The sequence below is a fragment of the Chenopodium album genome, chromosome 12, assembly GCF_948465745.1.
Source record: "Chenopodium album chromosome 12, dcCheAlbu1.1, whole genome shotgun sequence".
Lineage (NCBI taxonomy): Eukaryota > Viridiplantae > Streptophyta > Magnoliopsida > Caryophyllales > Amaranthaceae > Chenopodium > Chenopodium album.
This window is the reverse complement of record NC_137845.1, coordinates 28,124,108-28,145,135: the sequence shown is the minus strand read 5'-3', so window position 1 is coordinate 28,145,135 and position 21,028 is coordinate 28,124,108. Positions and strand designations below refer to the sequence as shown.

Below are 21,028 nucleotides of genomic sequence, written 5' to 3'. Positions count from 1 at the left end.
GCCCCAAGGAAAGTGGAACGTGTTGGTGGTATCCCAAAAGAATTCCACCAAAGAACGAACCAAGAAATGGCTCGACTTCAAAGAATAGAGAGCCCGAATAGTCTTCAGCAAAGAAGTCAAATCACAAGACTTTGTAACACCCCAGAAATTCCTTTCTTTTAAAATATCTGTTTTGCCCTGTTTAAAACTTTAAATAGGAATATCTAAGACATTACCGCCACCGTGAAAATGGCTAAGGAAACTATTACAGACACACAGCGGAAGACTAATTTCAAAACCATTCAAAACAAGTCAACTTGAAAAGTCAATCAACGAAAGTAAAGTCAAACCAAAGTCAAACGAAGTAAAATAAAATCAACCTACAATTTGGAACCATTATAGGCCCTTATTAAAACCAAAACTGAACTCAAAACTCTTTTCATTAGTCACGCATAATAATCAAGTCATAAATAAATAAAGCAATAAACACATCATATACTTATAGAAACTAGCATGATTCGCTCTTCACTCATGCCCATTCATGAAAATGCTTCATCACCTGAAAAGCTTATCTCTACCTATTCCCACTACTCTCCATTAAAAATGGGTCATCATAGGGCCAAGATAAAGACAAGTCCAACAAACACACAATCAACAAAGCTGAGTACATAAGCGTAATTAGCACACTAGCATACAATTCCCTATCAATACACAACTTACCTCGTTGCACCTGTTTTTCAAACTTACAACAATCAATAAAAGTTCTCACTAGACACTAAATAATTTATTTAGCGTTGATTATGCATCGAAGGGGTTTCCCACTAACCTCCCCCAATAAATTGAGGTTACTGACATGGGAGCTAACCGTGCCAGCATCAAAACCACTCATAAGTGGCAGTATTCCTGCGCATAATAAAAATAAAAGGAATGTACAGCGTCTTGTACTCCAGTAGAAGTTATGGTTAAATATAAAACCCCATAACTCCCCCCATAAGTTCATACTCAAGGTATATACGTTCCAAGAGTTTTGGTGCGTAATCTCTTTCACTTTACGTTATTTACAGATTATTAAACTCGGTGATGACTCTCAAACCATAATCATTCAATCAACAATAATTAATCAAACAATTCAATATACCAATTTAATTCTTGAATAACTAGTGACCACAAAATATATAATGTTGAACCCTTTTTAATTCTACCTTGGTGCCAATGACACCTTTAACGCATAAAGCGCCACAAATCCTATCCCTCGGTGTTAAAAACACCTTAGGTGCACTAAGGCACCAACATACAATTTATTCCTCATGTACAAAGACACTTAAATAGCTCCTTTCTCATGTTTATAGCATCAATAAAAATTATATGAACCATAATAAAATTCCTTTTCAATATTCCAAACCAAATTAAACATTTAGTTTAATTAAACATGCTCTCCAACATGCCACAAATAAATATGAGGTTCATAAATAATACTCCAAACTATTATTTTCCAATCAATAATCCATCACAAATAAATCTTGCCTCATAATCCATTCACCAATAACATCCATATCATAAATTCCATTCCAAACCTAGCATGATACTACTTATAATCAATCAAACACATTTAGCATGCTACTACATCAATATAATTATGCTAAGTACGCGAACGTACCTTGTATACGATCTTAATATCGCCACAATTAATAAAAATCGCTCACTTCAAAGTTTCCTACAATTTAAAATCATAAAAGATATTAAAATCCACTCTACACAAATTTCCAGCAATATATACTATTATAAAACCCCTCATAATTTATTTAAAATAAGCTGAAATTATATTTAAAACATCATACTTTAATCCCAATTAATGGGTAATTAAAATTCCTTAAAGAAACTTGATTTTTCATACACAACCAAAATTCCAGCACTATATTTTAATGAAAACTTGTTGTAATTTAGCCTTAAAACACTTTAATCAAAGTTTTTTTTACACCATTATATATCATAATCCTTCAATAATTTACAAATCAAGAACCTAGGGTTTCAAAAATTGGGGCTTTTAATTAAAAACATAATCTGAAAATTAATTAACATAATACTCATAATCAAACATCAAAAATTAAATCACAAAACCCATAATTAATATTTAGATCTAGGATTAAATAGGTTTTTTTAAAAAAATAAAGTTTTAATTTTTTTTTTAGGAAAAGGTGGCTGGCCGGCCACCACTGCCGGTTGCCGCCAGCCACCGGCTGGTGCTGCTGGTGGCTGGCGCCGGCGGCCCACCGGTGGTGGTGGTGGCCAGCGGTAAGGGGGAGCCGAAAAAGGGAAAGGGGAAAAAGAGAAAGAAAAAGAAAAGAAAAATAAAGAGAAAAGGGAGAGAAGTTTACCTTGGGTTTTCTCCACTCTGGGCAAAGTTGATTTGCCTCATATGTGGGATATTTATACCCCTTCTCTAGAAACCCTTCTCCCAAAACTTTCCTCTTTTAATTTTCCTAATCCCTTCCCTAATAAAACTTTACTTAAAATAAAACATTCCTAAATTAAACCCCAACTTAATTAAAATAATTAATTAAATAAACTTTCCTTTTATAAAATATTTCCAAACTTATTAAAATAAATAATTAAAATACTTTAAATAAAACATTTCAATTCAATTAAATACTTTCTTAAAATACTTATTTTAAATAAAATATGTATAAAAATACGAGGTATTACAACACCCACAGCGCAAGCAACCCCTCGTTGTTGCAAAAGTAAGAATCGTATAGCTGCCCAATAGTATCGTTGCCCGAACCGTGGCAAAAAATTCGCTCGTCAATCATCCCGAGCGGAACACACTCTGATATATGAAACTGGGGCTCGAAGTACAAGGTATGCCCATCCCACTCAGGGAACACCCCGAGGTTAAAGGAAGTCCTCTCGCCAGCGTCGACGGGCTCGTCCTCTCGGTGAGCCCCACGAGAGCGTGAGCCAGAGCCACGTCGTCGAGACATGCTAATTATGCAAGCAAACAGTAAATAAAAGGCTCTATAGTATCTAAGGTTCGCCTAGCCGCATGATACTATGTTTGTCAAAAACAGAGTACGTAGTATTAAAACAGAGCATGTTTTTTATTCAAGCAAAAATAGTATTCTCAAGTGAACAAACAATTTCTTGAAATATTATGACAAATTAAGCATGAATAGCTAGTAGAAACGTGAAGAACGAGTCACATTGTTCTCACAAACTCAAGGTGCCCAACAATAGCAAAACGTTTGTTTCTTCACCAAATTGAGTCAAACAAGTCTCAAAATACTCCTAAGGTGATATACAAGCATAAACAAGCAATTTCATGGCAAGAAATTTGATAAACAAAGCAAAATAAGCAAGAACATTTTCGGATTTTTTCAAAAATCCACAAATAAACATGCACGAAATTCTTCCAAATTGAGAGGATTTTGAGCAAAACTTACATAGATCGGCAAACTAGAGATCGAGAGCTTTGATTTGTAACAAATTTGAGCGAATTTGGTTAAAAACGAGCAAGAATGAACGATTTGAAGTTTCGGGCGAAAACCGAACAAGAAATGAGCAACAGCCGAAATGAGGAAGAAGAAGGGGTTTTATTCCGGAAAACGCGACTCCATCATGCCGTGACAGAGCTGTCACATCGTGGCAAGCATGGCACGCCGCGATGACACGTGGCAGCATGCGCTGGCTCTCCTTTCTTCAGCGATGCGATTCCTGGGCCCCATAAATAGTTATCTGGACCTTATTTAGCAAATTGGGTTCCTTGGTACGCCAGTTAGCCCCTATAAGCAAATTGACATGATTAGTAGTCGACTCGATTACAATTGCAATAAGTGATCGGCCAGACAACGATCATCTCACTTAGCTTAAGTGCCTAAGTATTGGCTCATTACAAACACCGAGGTATTGGTTCTCCAAGAAAGCACAAGCGCCAAAGCACCAGCTCATTACAGAATGCGCCAAGGTACTGGCACAACAAGCAATCACAGCATAATATCAGCAAGTGTTCAAGCGAAGCACTAGCAAACTGAGGATCAACAAGCGATGGTCTTCGATAATCTTCCCTAGGAAGATTGTCACAATAAAACTGAAGATGGCTACAAGCAGCAGGTCTTCGGCGATGTCCCGAAGTATAGGGGAGGTTGTCTATAGCGGCAAGGTACTGCCGTGGAGAGAACTGCCACAACACTGGAGATGACGAGGTACAGTCACCTTCGACGATGTTCCCGAGGCACTGTGGAGGATTGTCACAAACAAATGAAGATAGCGAGGCACTGTTACCTTCAGATGGCGTTCACGAGGCACTGTGGAGCTCGTCACAACAGCATGCAACAACAAATTCGGTTACTCTAGAGACGTGTGCTCGACGGTGTAAGATACGCATTTCTAACTCTTTTATCTGTTTAACTAACGCTAGTTTGCAGGTATCGGCGTTACAACGATGATTTAGAATCGCAGAACGTTCTGAATCATTTTCCGTCCCTATCGCTACTTTGACTTTTGTTTTCGAAACTTACATTTCTCCAAACTCAGTCAAAGTGGGGGATTCTGTAGACACCTGATTGTGTCTCCCCAAAACCAAACCCAGTGATGAATACCTTTAACGTCATTTGATTATCGAACAAGGTGAAATGTGAAAAGTCTTGTGGTGCGGTCGTTTTTAATAAAATACTTCTTCCTGTTTTTGAAAAAATTTCTTTTCTTACTCTATTTTATGGAAGATGTCCAGTCCGATTTAGTTTGATCCGTGATAAGGGTCCAATAATAGTGTAGTTGGATTGGGCTCGAAAAGAGCTTTCCAACGATATATTATAAGCCCAATTCCGATGAATGATGAGGAAGTTATGGCCAAAATACTAAATTGGGCCTGAAATGAGTTTTATATACGGCCCAATGATCAAGTGGAAGGCCCATTAATTATTATTCCTTAAGTCATTAGGATTGATTTTAATCTTCTAGAATAATCTAGAAGGTTCTTTTAAATTCTAGTGGGATTAGGATTAATAATTATATCTTTTAGAGAAAATAAAGAATTATATTTGGAATAAAACAAGTATTTTAAAAGATAAGTACGGACGTTAATAAGTCTAATTTAATTAGATTAAAGACTCCGTACGGTTTTAAGTTAACGCGTTCACCATCGCGAAACGACAGCTCCATCGCACCGCGATGGACACTGTCGTGCCGCGATAGAAGTAGTTTTACTCCGAATCGAATTCGATCTTTTTCTGATCGTTTCGGGACTATTTTCTTTATAAATAGGGTCCTTATTCCCTGTTTTAATCATCAACAATCATCTTTCTAATTCTCTTCTCTCTCTTAAGCTAATAGCTTGTTCTTTCTCCCCCCTTTCTAAGCCTAGCCTTTTTACAAACCCAATACCGCATTCACGAGTTCTAGACACATCTAGCCAAGTTCGAAGTTGCCTTCGCCCTAGACGTTAAAGGTTGATAATTTCTAAGCATTTGGTCCTAAATCCCTATTTCAATTATTTAAGTTAATTGTTTGATTTAATATTTTCCCTGAAGTTCCTAACGTGTGTATTGTTTTGATAGAAAGAGATACGAGGCAACAAAGTAAGTTATTTTATTGCTCTATTTTGTAGAAAGCATGCTTAGATTATTATTTTAATTCCTTGTATCATGCTAGGATGTTATTTATTGTTTTCTAGTATCATGCTTAGGTTGCTTTCTATTTCTTCTATCATGTTAGTATCATGTTAGGATTAAAGATTTGATCTTTATTGTTTAGTGACATACTAAGATTTGTTATTAATCTTGTTAGTATCATGCCTAGATCATACTAATAATATTATTATGCTTTGTTGAGATTGAGATTATGATGATGGTGATTTGTTGTGTCAATATTATTATGTTGCTTGATATATTATTGTTATTGCTTGATCACGCCCTCTCTTGCAAGTTTAAAGGGAATTTGTACTTGTAATCACGCTTAATAAGATAATTAATAATTTTATTTAGGCTAATGTGATTTTAATTCAAGTGATCGTCAATAATAGTTTTATTTGTACATTAATATTCAACCAACATAGATTAAACAGGTTTACGATTAATATATTGATTGTATGTTAGTCAGAAAGTGCACATGAATATGAGAAGAATGAAGTAGAGGCCTATTTTTAGGGCAGGTTCAATCTCTTTTAGGTTGGATTTGTACCTTCATCCCCCCAGTCATGGTGCCAGACCACTATGGAGTTAGCGATCTCATGGATCGTGAAGGGGTGTAACCTTCATCCTGTGAACGGTTTACAAGTTCCTAAACTTGTTGGCGACTCTTTTGCTCTAACTTTCTTCCCTTTGGACGCTGCCATACTTAAGTGTATGATCACAGTGGGGCTCAAGTGTGGGATGCTTGAAATATTCCCTACAAGTGTGTATTCTAGTGAGACAGGCAGGACAAAAGTAATTCGAATATGAAGATTATTTAATATCTAACTCCAACACAAAAACTATTGTGAAGATTCTGAAGAAATAGTGTCATTGTAAAGGATAACCTGGTTCATGAATGTTTTTCACTATGATGTTCTACATTGAAAAAAAAGGTGATTTAAGAGCTGGAAGCACTTGTAAACAAAATTGTGGTGGGCTGGTCCAATGTCTGCTAACAGAACTGATCTACAATAGTTATTTGCTGAACTTTGAAGGTAGAACTCTGTGGCCATGCAACCTTACCAGCCGCGCACTTTTGTTTCACATCCGGTTTGGTAAAGGAGAACACAGTAGAATTTTCAACACTGTCTGGCATCTTGACAGCCCAGAAAGTAATTGAACCAAAGGAGTCTGCCTCATTTGTGTCTGATAAAGGTGAAGCAGAACAACCTTTCTTGATTGAATTAGATTTTCCAGCTATTGCAACATCTGAATGCAGTTTAGATGAGACTTTGTCTATATCAAAAGTATTAAGTTTTGCTTCTGTGATCGACATGAAGAAGACTGCTTTAGAAGATCTCTTTGTATGTCCAATTCTGTTAATTTTTTGCAGTGTTTGTATTTCTCTTATTAGAAAGAATTTTTTGCAGTGTTTGGATTTCGAATATTAGAAAGAAAAATGATTAACTTCTAACTATTGTTTAGGTTGTCTTGCCATCTGCAAAAGCTGTTACAGATACACAAGACTTTAAGGAACTTAAAAAATGGCCTGGTCGGGGTTTGGTCATATGTGCAGTTGCACCATCTGAATCTGGGTTCGATTTTGTTAGTCGATGCTTCTACCCAAAGAATGGCATCAATGAGGTATTATGCTTTCAAGTTAGTGTGTTTTCTTTCAGAAAGAGTTCATGCTTCTGAATTTTTTAATGCGTTGTGTTAGCTTATGTGTTTCAGTTTTCGAATATCAGTTAATTGGTATTTCCTGTCTCCGCTGTGATAGGTGTTTGAGTTTTCCAATATCTGAATAAGTGGTAGTCGTAGACTCGTAGTTCATAAAGTATAAGGTAATCTAAGAATAATTTCTGCAGCTAACAGAATTCGCTTGTAATCCAGGATCCAGTTACTGGTAGTGCGCATTGTGCTTTAGCATACTATTGGTCCAAGAAGACAGGGAAGTCTGATTATACTGCATACGGGTATACCTCCTACAGCCCACAACTCCCCCCCCCCCCCCCCCCCCCCCCCTCTTTTCGCTTGCCTTAACAGTAATCGCCATATTCTGCATCTTTCTCTGACTTAGTATCTGTAACAGGCATCATCTCGGAGTGGAGTATTGAAGCTGCAGATAGATGAGCAGAAGAATAGAGTTAAACTCGGGGGAAAAGTTGTTACTGTGATGGAAGGCTCTATTGTAGTGTAAACTTGAAGGTGTCTGTTAGTTGAACTGGATTTTGAATGAATGAGCTATTTGATGGCATTTGTATTGGAAATGTTTTATTTTCTTTGATTATTATTAAAATAAAGTTGAATTGCGCAAACTTTGGGTCTTGCTCTATCCTATGGCTCTGATGGTTTCATGATTTGCTTATTTTTTTGGTGTAGTGAGTGGTGGACAACCAAAAGTATATTGATGTAGACAAGATTTGATTCTAAATTCTGGATATTATCCCTAAACTAAGCTACCTAATATCCACTTTGATCATTTCAAGTCAACTGTTCAGGAATTATATTTGAAATTTGCTCTCAAAAAAAAAGGTTTATCCACCCATCAGTTTACCCAAATAGTGCATATGAAAACTGTCACACCACATTAAAAATAATGGAAATGAGAGTTAGTAAATCAAACGGCTTCCATTCGTAAATAAACATCTATTAAATCATTGTTGAGAATGTTTGGTGTAACCTCAATGGCCTAACTTAAACTACAGATGTGAAATTAAAATTGATACATGTAGTTTGAAAGAAAAACAACAAAGAACTAAACCCGAGCCTAGATTGAACCAAATCAAAGAGTAAGAAATTATGTTGCATTTGATAAGACCCTATCACAATCGCATTTTGAGCCTTCTTCCCACCATTTACAAATGCTAGGCAGGCCACATCGTTGGATATTTGTGCCATCGAGTTCGCTCCAAATATGGTCCAGTTACCTCCTTTGGTTAGTTGCAGATCCACCTGAGGGACAGGCAATCCAACTCGCGTAGACCCCAAATTACTAGTATTCAAGCACAGATCAAAAGGAGCAACCTTTGGAACACGAGGAATCCCACGAGTAGCCTTTGCGAATTGTCTCAGTAAAGCCTTATAAATATAGCTTTTGAGCGTAGTGTAAGGTGTGATCGTACTAAGCTTCACAAGTTTGTCAGATGGAAGCATTCTCTCGATGAATTTGACTGCTTGTCCATTGATCGAAATACCCTTGAACCCAATGTAGTGACCCAAAGCGTCTCTTGGGTGCTTTAAAAGTGGAGTATAACTCAATAGTTGGGTGACATCCCTTCCAGGAGGGGGTAGCAAGTAAAAGGGACCTTCTCCAAAGAAGATAACTCCTTGATCCCCAAGACACATCCCGAACTTTTTGGGCACTTTCGAATTAGAAAACTGTGATGCAAGAGAGAGAAATCCATTAGAAAGGCTAGCAAAGCCAGAAGAGCCTTTAGGAATAGACCTAATGAGAGACTTGGGGGGCGCAAGACAAGAAGAACTTCGTGTAGTTTGCTTTAGCAAGGGATTGTGGCCATCAGTGAGCGCGATTTGAAACATTAGTGTAGGTTAGGTGAGATGAGGCATTTGAATTGCTAATTGGGTTTGAAGGTGAGGTCAAACATGAAGTTGTAGACGTGTACAAAGGACACGGTGGTTGGATTGGCCGTGCACTAGTGCATTGCTTTGCATGGCATGGAACCCGGGGGGATGCTTTCAGACAATGGCGCCATGAGAATGGCGACTCAAGATCTATCACAAGTTTCTCTTTTTGGTTGAGAGTAATAGTGTAGAGAAAAGTGGAAGAGTTTACTTGGGTTATGGGAGCGACTAATGCTTTAAAGGATTGAGCTCCATGAACACGAACTGTAAGAGCAAACAAAAGACCGACTAGGTGAAGTATTTGAGGCATATTCAAGAAGAAATGATCTTGAAGACGACCCAAATGGTGGGAATATAAATAGGTGTTACAATATGCTCCTTAAATAGTTGTAGTACTAGACTAATAAATGTAGCACCGTTTAAAAACCAGTAAAATTACAAGTTTTTAAGACTATATTAATAGTGTTGACTTTTGATATTTAATGCAGATTTAAGAGTGCTCTAATGATGTGCACGTGCTGATTAACTGGATAATCCCAAAATTTACGCCATTAACAATGTGCTAGCTCACTTAATTGATAATGTAAATACGTAATTGTATACGTCGCGGAGAAACTTAGGAAAAACGAAATAACAGGTCTAGTAATAATATCATACCAATAGAACAATTGTTTAATTTCTACAGAATTAGCTACTGCCGTTTACTTCTTAACAAGTACACTCTTTGCAACATCTATTGATACTAAGGTGCTTAAGTTGAGATGAAATTCATAGCTCAGCCAACAAAGTCAAAACATAATCTGCGGTTGCACTTTGTGACTGATGAACTTTCTCGGTCACATAAGATCTGTTTACAAGGACCAAAAGAACAAAGGTCTGACCAGCCTGCCACAACCCTAACGACCACGGCCCCTTCCACGACCACGGCCTCTGCCTCTTCCGCGCCCCACAGGTCTCCCTAAATTTTGTCAAAAGGAAAATTAATACAACAGAACAGAATTTTCACAGGTTCAGTCAATACTACTAATATATGACAACACCCCCCACCCCCCTTCCCACCATATAAAAGCGAAAAAAAGACATACCAGCAGCTGCCTTCTTAGGCTTGACTCTTGGAGCCTCCTCCACAAGTAGGGTTTCAAGGTTCAAACTGTCAGGAAGAATGTAATATCGAATGTTGTTCCCACGAACACTCAAGTGATCCATAGTTACTGGGTTTTTCCCCTTGGGTGTGAGTTTGACAGTCTTTAAATGTGTGTTCATGCTAATATCAACACCTACAAATCAGCAGTGGCAAAAAAGGTCAGCACATGGTGCAGGGAGAAAGACGAGACAGACTCAATAATTAAAGTAGATTACCAAGCAATTACAGAGAAAAATGTGCAAACATGGACCAGTGATCAGCGAAGCTGTTAGACAAAAGTTTCCATATTTTCTATAGCTATCTACAATTGAAAAAAAATAAAAACCACCAATAACTTGGCTACCAACCATTTTCTCTCAGCTCAGCTCAGTATACAAAAGAAAATTATGATTTCAGCCTTGATATCTCAATTCACATATTTGTTGAAAATAAATGATGCTGCACACAGTTGATACAGAGCTACTGTCTACGGTGACAAGAACAAAAGCTCTAGGCTAATAAAAGAGAACGCCCCCTTTCACTTGCTATTCTGGATAAGCTCTAGGCATACCCAAAAAGCAACAATAATCAAAGCCTTAATCCCAAAGATGGGGTCAGCTACATGAACCGAGATTTTATCTCATATACACATCAACGATGATCCTCGAGGTATATATTTATAGTAAAAGAAGCTCAAACATGCAACAGGTAAAAGAAGTATTCTCGTAAAAAAAAAAAGTAGGTAACGGACTTGGGTTTCCATGGTCTTCATTGACCATATAGGGGAATGTATGTAGCATTGGAATACGTTCAGATTGCAAATAAAATATCATACGCAATTTGCTTCACATGAATTCTGTATGCGTAATTACATATCACTAGTTCTCTCTTTTACTCTGTAAATACATGAAACTAATTATATTCTTGCACATTTTTTCAAAAGAAAGAAAAAAATTGACTAACTGAAAATAGAAAGGAAAGTATCTATCATTACTCACTTAGCCACTTTAGCACATTATATAAACAATAGCCAACAAAAATAAAGCCTGTGTGCCCACTATATTATTCACTTCATATCATAAAGAGCACATAAGAATAATTTGATTTGACTAAACATATGAATTGTTTTGAAAATGACCCTATTTACTCAACTGTCAAACAATAAAGATTAGAGAGAGACCCAGCCTCAAATCCATCCCTACTTCCTTAAAATGAAAAATATACACAAGATATGGATAGCAACCAGGTAGAAGAGAGGTTAGCCATTGCCACAACCACTGTGCTTACTTCCAACGTAATATCTAATTGCAAAGGTAATACCATATTCTTCTAGGACATGATCAAGTTATATAAAGGTGATGGTCAGAATCCAGGCAACATAACTTGCTTCTTATAAATCACTGCATGTCTCTCTTCAATCAGTCTAGTCACTTGCCAATTTCCCCCTATAAGAGTACTAGATAATGAATATATGTAACTTGGTTCAGAGGTAAGATCCCGAACAAGCAGCCTCAAACAACATTCTCAAGAAAGAGGTAAAGATGAATTGGTAAACATAGATTTGAGGCATTGGACAAAAAAACCATCAATACTTCTACATGCAGGTGTGTTATCTGCACTTCTAAGTTCTGACACATCAATAAAGGTGCCAAATAAAACTTTACAGGATTCCTAAGCATTGGAAAGTTCAACGTTACACGGAACGTGGTACTGGAAAGGGAACGCGGTACGTAGGGTCTAAAGTTCCCGGAACGTTAGGTTATTTTTTGGGTTGACTTTTAATATTATAAATTAGTAAATTTTATAAGAGTAACGTTTACTAAAACCAGTATTAATTTGTAATTTCCTAAAAAAAAGTATTAATATGTATTATGACTACACAATTATCCATGTCATCCTTCCCAATGACTCAATGAGACAGCCAAATTTTAAAAAAGTAACATTACAGCTGTACACACTAATAAATGCCTATTACTGTACACTGTACAGTATTATACTCCGTACTAAACATTATAAAAAAATTTTAAAATAAAAAGGAAGGGTCCACAACTTCTTTCTTTCATTAGGTTAGGTTTGCATGTGACTTGTCAGCCGTCATCTTCTTCCCTTTATCAATTCTTCATCTCCCTCCATTAATGTAACTATTAAAAACTTCCAATAAACTTGAAATTTCAAACAAAATACAGTTGCTACTCAAGAAAATAGAAGGTTGTTACACCCATAAATGGGTACTCCATCAATGATGTTCCAGATCGCAAACCACCACGAACCGGAACGAGTCCATTCCGTGTTTCGGGACACACGATCCGGAGCGCGGAACGCGCTGCCGTCCCGCGTTCCGTGTATCGTTGGGAAAGTTCATGTATGGTTCAGGTAAGACAGTAAAAGGACACTTATTAGTAATTAGGAGACCTTACCTTTGAGATAATGATCAGAGCATGTGATATACTGATTGAATATTTCATATACCCCATAGTTGATCATTTAATAAAGCTATGAGGGCTTGCATTTTACATTGTCTTTACAAAGGCTAAAGAAAATTATGCCCCAAGGATTGAGCAACAAACAGATACTGTAAGGCATAAGATAAAGTATTGTCTAAGTAAAATGAGAATATAATACTTCATGAATAAGCACCCTCAGTAGAAGGATCAAGGTAAAATTATTAAACCGCGCACTGAAGGGAAAGCAGAGTATGCATGAATTTAGAGGCAAAGAGAAGCTCTAATGAGAATACGTGAAAAATATACAAGGGTAGAGCAAGGAACTTTTGAAGATAATGATTCAATATCAGGCTCTAGGGCTCTCTAAGGAAACTACCCAGTCCCTCATAACTGACCCAAAAAGCCAAGGATCTTATATAATAATATTCAAAAGCAAAGAAATTTGAACACAGGCACATGGGTGGGTTTTTAATTGATTAATTATTTCACTCAAAAAGGATTGTGATATTCAATAATCAATAAAATAGTTTGACACAGTTTTCGGCATGATATTCAAAAACGTGGGCATAAGGCAACCAGGCACCAATCTTTATGAACTTTTGGTTGCTAATAAGTGTAAAAATCAAACAATAATATAAGAGACATACTGTGACACTCATACGGAAAAATTCAAACTAGTCTTTCTCTCCTTTTCTTCATATACCAATTGTAGAACTGTCAGGAATATCAAAGCCCTATGTCAATGGCCAATATTGATAACTATAGTAGTATAATGGACTACATTAAGATTAAATATTAGATAGATTAATTTTAATAGCACAACTTTACACCAAAAAGGATACACAAATACCTTTTTAATCATACAATAGCATTCATACATTATTCCGCACACATGTCCCTCATTTTTCAGTTACCCACTTTCATCTGCTCATATAATGCTTGAGCTCATGCCAGCAACTGTGTCACATGCTAAATCCAAACCATTATCATTTCCAACAGCTACCCTTACCTCTCTCTAAGTTCAAATTAAGCATCCTGTGGTTTTCCAGACACCTACTTCATAAACCACCCCCGCTCCCACCAAAAAAGGCTTGAGCGTTGAAGTATTCCTAATTTTGATACTTTATTTTAACCTCTTGTGTTTCTGTAAATAGCTTTTCTTCTAAATAAGATTATTGTAGAACAAATTCTTACTAGGTGACTATAGTTCTGTATATGTACAAGAAACAAACTGGAACAGATAGTACACCCCAGTGAAAGTCTGCCTAGCAGAAAAGCATACCAAAATCTAATTAGAACACTACCTTACAAGTAAAGTGGGATGAAGCGTTAAATTAACTGTTTAAACTATGGAAAATAATTTGCAAGCCACATATACAATTCTTTGTTAAGTAGCTAGTTCTGAATATGAAATCGAAGTTGGAGTCAACAGATTTCAATACTTCCGTGTATTACAAGATGGTTCATTTTTTATGGATGAAGAGTTATCAACTCGTTTTAGTTTCTAGTGTACTAGAGTGACTTTGGAAAAAGCTAATATGTTGCACACCTTTCATTTGGAGGAACAGGAAGGGATATCACTCTGGCAACAATAGTATATCTCCCCTAACCACACACCCCCTCCCCAAATAATTTTTTTAAAAAAAAAAAAAAGACAACACAAAGGTGAAAACAGAGCTTTAACCACAGCTCAAACTCCTAAATTAACTTAAAAAATTTCCAGATTTACTAAAATATGATACAATAACAGGAAACAGTTGGAGGCAGACTATCCACAGCCTGAAAGTAGCCATAAATATGAACACTTAAAGAACAGGTAAAAACTTAATTTGAAGCAACAAGTTTGCCTTTCCACTCTGGATTAGAAAAGAGAACCGATTCCAATACTTAATCAGGCTACTTAAAACTTTGGAGCTTGGGGAGTAAGAATGGGAAAGCAATTGGTGACTAGAACTCATTTATTAACTCTCTCTTGCTTTTCATGTAGTAATCATTGATCATAGATTAGTATATAAAGTACTAATCAACTGCCCATTAATATTCAAACTATTCAAAGAGACTATTACCCTACTTCCTTTCACTTCCATCCTTGTGGAAATCCTTTGTTTATACCCTTTCTTACAAAACAAATAATTGCCTTCCAAATTCCAATCACAGAATGCTACACTTGTTAAAGTCACTAAACAAACACTCACTCAAACTAGTAAACAAAGCGAGTGCTTTGGTTCATCCAACTACAAATGGGAAAACCATTACTTGCACTTGGACACCTAAATTGACAAAAATCAAATGATTTCACAAATCAAGCTAGTAAATGTTTTTTCAAACACTGAAAATATGTTTTCCATATCATATTAATTCAGCAATGTACAAACAGATCCATCCCATTGATATATTGACAAATAAATAAATAATAGCTTACTTATTCTAGAGAAATTCAACCACACTTGCTACTAACCATCAATTTACACCCCCATGCATTTTATTTCAAACTACACCACACATTGATAGCGCACTTATTCTTAAGAAACATGTAATACTATACTGCTACAAACCATCAATTTACCCCGCATTTCAAATTACTACACAACAACACAGCCCTTGAAGCTTGATTTACAAGGCTCTAATTTCAATACCTAAATCAACTTGGAAGCATAATACCAACTCAATCAAGATCAAAAGGCAAATCATTCTCAATTGAAAATCACAAAGAACATAAACCATTCGCATTGAAATTGAGCAACCTAAAGATAACATCATCCAATGCTATCAAACAACCGACTCGAATAGTCGTGAGCAACTGAGCATCAATGCCACACAAACAACACGAAAAAATAGAGATCATTATTTTTTGCTAAGCAAGATGAATTCACTTAATCTATCAAATTGAGCACAGAAGCATCATTTTCTAGAAGTAAATTATAACCAATGCAAGCAAAAAATCACTTGAAACAATAAACGAAAACCCTAATTCATCGATTTAAGAGAAAGAGAGGAAAAAAGGGAGAAAAACCTGTGATAGTTCCATGAACTACAGTGCCATTCTTGAGCTCAATGGAAACCGTTTCATTGTTCAATTTCATCAAAAACCTGTTCCATTTTCAAATTACACAACAACAAATTCCAACCATCAATACCTAAAAAATTATTCAAATACATTGAAAAATCAACAAAAAGAAAGAAGAAGAAATTACCTGACGAGCTTCATGGTGTTGGTGAGAGAGAGGAGAGGAAGAATTAGGGTTTAAGGTGAAAATGGAGTCGAACTCGAAGAGCGGGAGAAGAGACTATGACTAGGGTTCAACTATTGAGTTATGGTTTAAACGACGCGCTTTGGTTTTGTTAATGAAGAGAGAGATGCGAAGCATATGATGTCACAGTGGGCTCGAAACTGGGCTTGTAGTGTGGTACAATTTCCGCACACATTGCTGGAATATATATAGTCTTTTTAGAGAGATGATTTAACGATTTATAGTCTACAAGATTGACAATTATAAATAAAAAATTAGAAAAAAGGTAGCCGCAATCAGATTTAACATATTTTGTGATAGGTTGTACTACAAGAAATACACTAAGTTTTATATACGGCTGGCCGCACTGTAAGGCCAGTCGCAATTTTGTATTTTTAAAAAAAAAATTTCTCTCTCCTCTCTTCTCCTCTCCTCCATTTTCTCTTTCTAACTTTCTCTCTCTAACCATCAATGGCAACACTTCGTCAGATCTTCTCAAAGCTCCAACCCAGATCTCCTCGTTTTCGTCGTCGTCGTGTTCGTCGTCTTCTCTCTAACCATAAGTGGTTCGTCGGTGGTGGTTTTTGGTGGTTTCGTGGGTTGGTAGTGATGGTTTGGTGGTTTTGGGTTCTAGATCTAGGTTCGTGGGGTGGGTTTGGTGGTGGTTTTGTTTCTGGGTAGAAGTGGTTCGGTGGGTAGTGGTGGTTTTGTGGGTGGGTAGTGGTAATTTCGTGGGTTGGTAGTGGTGGTTTGGTGGTTACTAGGTCGATCAGGGGTTTCTTGGTGGTTTCGTCGGTGGGTAGTAGTGGTTTCGTGGATGGGTAGTGGTGGTTTGGTTGTTCTTTCGTTGGTGGCTGGTGGTGTTGTGTTTGGTGGCTACTTTAGCGGTGGAATTGGTGGTTAAGTATGGGGTTACTAGGTCCGGTTAGGGGTTACTAGGTCTAGGTTGGTAGTGGTTCGTTAGTGGTGGTTCTGGGTGAGTGGTAGTTTTCCGTTGGTCGTGGGTCAGGGGTTACTAGATCTGATCAAGGGTTACTAGGTCGGGGGTTACTTAAAGGATTACTAGATGAGTTACATGAGGGGTTACGGGGTTACTTGAAAGGTTACTTAAGTGGAGTTACTAGAGGGGTTACTAATGTGACACCCTGCCGCACCGTGCGGCTGGCTACACCAGAAACGCGCTGTTTATTTCAATTTTTTTTCCCTTCTCATTTATTTCTTGTTATAATTATGGAAACTCTAATAAATTGTTAATTTTGACAAATCTGACAAGAACCAATATTTAAATTGGTTAACTCAAGTGTGACTTTATAGTGCGATTTCCATTTAGCATACTGTAGGGAATATTTCAAGCATCCCAAACTTGAACCCCACTGTGATCATGCACTTAAACGTGGTGGCATCTAAAGGGAAGGAAGCTAGAACAAAAGAGTCGCCAACAAGTTTTAGGAACTTGTAAACCGTTCACGGGGTGAAGGTTACACCCCTTCACAATCCATAAGATCGCTAACTCCATAGTGGTCCTGAACCATGACTAGATATTCGGGGATAAAAGTACAAATCCAACCTAAAAGAGATTGAACCTAACCTAAATACGCCTCTACTTTATTCTTCTCATATTCATATGCGCTTTCTAACTAACATACAATCAATATATTAATCCTAAACATGTTTAATCTATGTTGGTTGATTATTAATGCACAAACAAAACTATTATTGGCGATCACTTGAATTAAAATCATATTAGCCTAAATAAAATTATTAATTATCTTATTAAGCATAATTTCAAGTACAAATTCCCTTTAAACCTGCAGATTAGGCGTGATCAAGCAATAACAATAATATATCAAGCAACATAATAATGACACAACAAATCATCATCATCATCTCAGTAAAGCATAATAATATTAGCAAGATCCTAGGCATGATACTAACATGATTAATAACAACTCCTAGCATGTCACTAAACATTAAAGATCAAAGCTTTATCGCTAACATGATACTACCATGATAGAAGAAATAGGAAGCAACCTAAACATGATACTAGAAAGCAATAAAAACATCCTAACATGATACTGGGAATATTAATTAAATCTAAGCATGCTTTCTATATCAAAAGAATAGTTAAGAAATAATCTAATTACTTACTTTGATGCCTCGTATCTCTTTCTATTAAAAGAATATACACGTTAGTAACTTCAATAAAATAATAAATCAAACAATTAATTTAAATAATTGAAATAGAGATTTGGGACCAAACTCTCAGAAATTATCAACCTTGCACGTCGAGAGCGAAGGTAACTTCGAGCTTGGCTAGGTGTGTCTAAGTCTCGTGAATGCGATATTGTGTTTAGAAAAGGCTAGACTTAGAAAGTCAAGAGAGAGAAAGAATAAGATTCTAGCTTAAAGAGAGAGAAAATAGATGATTGTTGATGATTGAAAACGGGGAAATAACGCCCCTATTTATAGGAAAAAAATATCCGGAACGATAGAAAGAGTCAGAATTCGACTCGGAGTAAAACTGCTCCTATTACGATGCGATAAGCCTATCGCGACGCGACAGACTCTTCGCAGCTCGATGGCGCTATGATAAAAAAGCTGTACGAAGTCCTTTCCCTAATATAATTAGACAATTAGACTTCGTGTTATCAGTAATTTAAGATCAGTTTATTATTAAAATATTTGTTATATTCCAAATTAAATTCATTATCTTTTCTAAATAAAATAAAAGTATAATTATTAATCCTAAATTCCATTAGAACTTAAAATGACATTTTAGATTATTCTAGAAGATTAAAGTCAATCCTAATAACTTTAGGAATAATAATTAATGGACCCTCCACTTGATAATTAGGCCGTATATAAAATCATTTTAGGCCCAGTTTAGTATTTTGGTCATAACTTCCTCATTATTCATCGGAATTGGGCTTATAATATATCATTAGAAAACTCTTTTCAAACCCCATCCAATTACACAATTATTAGACCTATATCATGGACCAAATTAAATTGGATTGGACGTTTTTCATAAACAGGGTACGAAAAGAAATATTTTCGAAAACAGAAATAAGTATTTTTATTAAAAACAAGTGCATCACAAGACTCTTTCACATTTCACCTCATTCGATAATTAATGACGTGAAAGATATTCATCACTGGGTTTGGTTTTTTGGGGAGACACAATTGTACCAATTCTTTTTCCCTACATATTCTAAATTTTTTTTATTTATTGTGTAAAATAAGATTTGAAGTATGAAAGATTATTCCCTTTTTTTTTGTAATCGAATGAAAACTACACATACAGTGAGACGCTTCTAACAAGTATCCATATGAGTATATGACTATATTTAAGTTCATGTATAAATTTCCCTAAAAAAAGTTCATATAAAAATCACAAACATTATTGGTCAATGCGGTGTATGTAAATTGTGCAAAGACAAAAATTCTTACATTTACTTGGGTACAAATTTACAATGTGTACCGAGATTACTTTTTACTCATTTTGATAACATTGTTCATTTAATTATCAATTGAGCAAACACTTTTGGGTGTACTTTGCTCCATGGTGTGTGTAAATAATAATTTTCATAAAATCGTAATTAGTGATATAAGATGTTTTGTTTAATGTTGTCACACTATCTAATTAATGGAGTAATAACTTTCACAATAACCGTGCATGGCTCGGGATCTAAACTAGATTAGTCTAGAATGTATCCACAGCAATGCACTGGATGTAGTATGCAAAGTTGTGAAGAGGAAAACTACCTAACAAAATAGATCATTTCTTGCTATGGAGCCTATCAATTTGTGGAGGAACATAAAATTAAAATTTTCTTTTTTTTTTCTTATGCTTAAATATTGTGAAAATATCTTGTTGCTTGATTGATATTAACTGAAGATATTTCTTTTTTATCTACTAAAAATTTTCATTCTTGCGATATGTTACTAAAAGTGTTATAAATCAATAAGCATATTAATGGAGCCTAAATCGATATAATATTTGTCACCTCCTCGTTATACCCTAACTCGTTATAATCAATTACCATTATATATGGCACGTTATAATCAATTACCATTATAACGTGTCTAACAATAATTGATTATAACGGTACACCTAACTTGTTGTAATAAATTACCATTATAATAAATATTTGACACCTCCTCATTATACTCTGAACACTCTCACCAAAGAAGAAAAAAAAATTCACTTGCTCTCTACATTTCCCTCTCCTCCACATCAGATTTTTAAACAAAGAATATTTTTCATCCCACTAACAACAAACCCAAAAATTCTCTCACCACTCTCTTTTTTACTTTTTACCATAACCTACTATATTGTCTCTCTTACCTATTTTCGATTTTCACTAACTTTAGGTTCGGACGATGCCTCGAGTTACTACATTAATTCCATTATTGAAATCTTTATTTATATTTAAGTTTAATAGAATGATATATATTATGGCAATAGCTTACTAGCTAATACTATGTTTGTAAAACTTAAGGGTGTTGTTCAAATCTTGTACCAAGTTATATTTTAAACACGTGAATGAAATACTCGATTGATCAAGGAAGGTGCCACGTGGCACCTAAACTTCTTTAGAAACTCCTTCCAATATATAGTGTATAGATTTTATTAATAAGATTACTGTACATGAAGATAAAAGTTTCATTTAAAAAATAATGAAAGTAAAACAACTGTAAATAAATTTAATTTCATTTCCAATCATGTAGAAATGCCAATAGATTTTAAGGATTATTGTCACCAAACTTTTGTTAAATGTGCTAAATCAAGTCATCTTTCAAGAATCGGTGAGTTCGTCTATTACGCATAGCGTCCCTTCTCTTCAAATATTTGTTAATGTCAATAGGATGTCCTGTTTGAAATAGAAAAAGTCTCGTCCTTATTTATGGTATCACTTGTATTCTCTTTACCTTTACAACGCAGACACGAAATTAGGTGATTTGTCTCGTAATATCTTCTTATTACTTTAGCATTCTTATAAGTATCTCGTTCATCTTCTATTATCATGATAATAATAATTATACAAGCATTCATAATGT

General features: G+C 35.7%; 1 protein-coding gene and 2 pseudogenes across 1 annotated transcript; 1 reads left to right on the top strand and 2 right to left on the bottom strand.

Moving 5' to 3' along the window:
* The window catches only part of LOC145572259 (uncharacterized), a 41,709-nt pseudogene extending 33,892 nt beyond the window's left edge, over positions 1–7,817 (top strand).
* Positions 7,818–8,282: 465 nt separating this feature from the next.
* LOC145571086 (chitinase CLP-like) lies at positions 8,283–9,480 on the bottom strand (annotated as a pseudogene).
* Positions 9,481–9,791: 311 nt separating this feature from the next.
* LOC145572257 (small nuclear ribonucleoprotein SmD1a-like) lies at positions 9,792–16,062 on the bottom strand. Its single transcript, XM_081631251.1, has 4 exons — positions 15,932–16,062; positions 15,751–15,827; positions 10,256–10,447; positions 9,792–10,128 (listed from the first exon to the last, which is right to left on the bottom strand). Exons 1-4 carry the CDS (start codon positions 15,943–15,945, stop codon positions 10,067–10,069), a joined length of 345 nt encoding a protein of 114 aa, XP_081487377.1. The 5' UTR covers positions 15,946–16,062; the 3' UTR covers positions 9,792–10,066.
* Between the last annotated feature and the right edge of the window lie 4,966 nt (positions 16,063–21,028).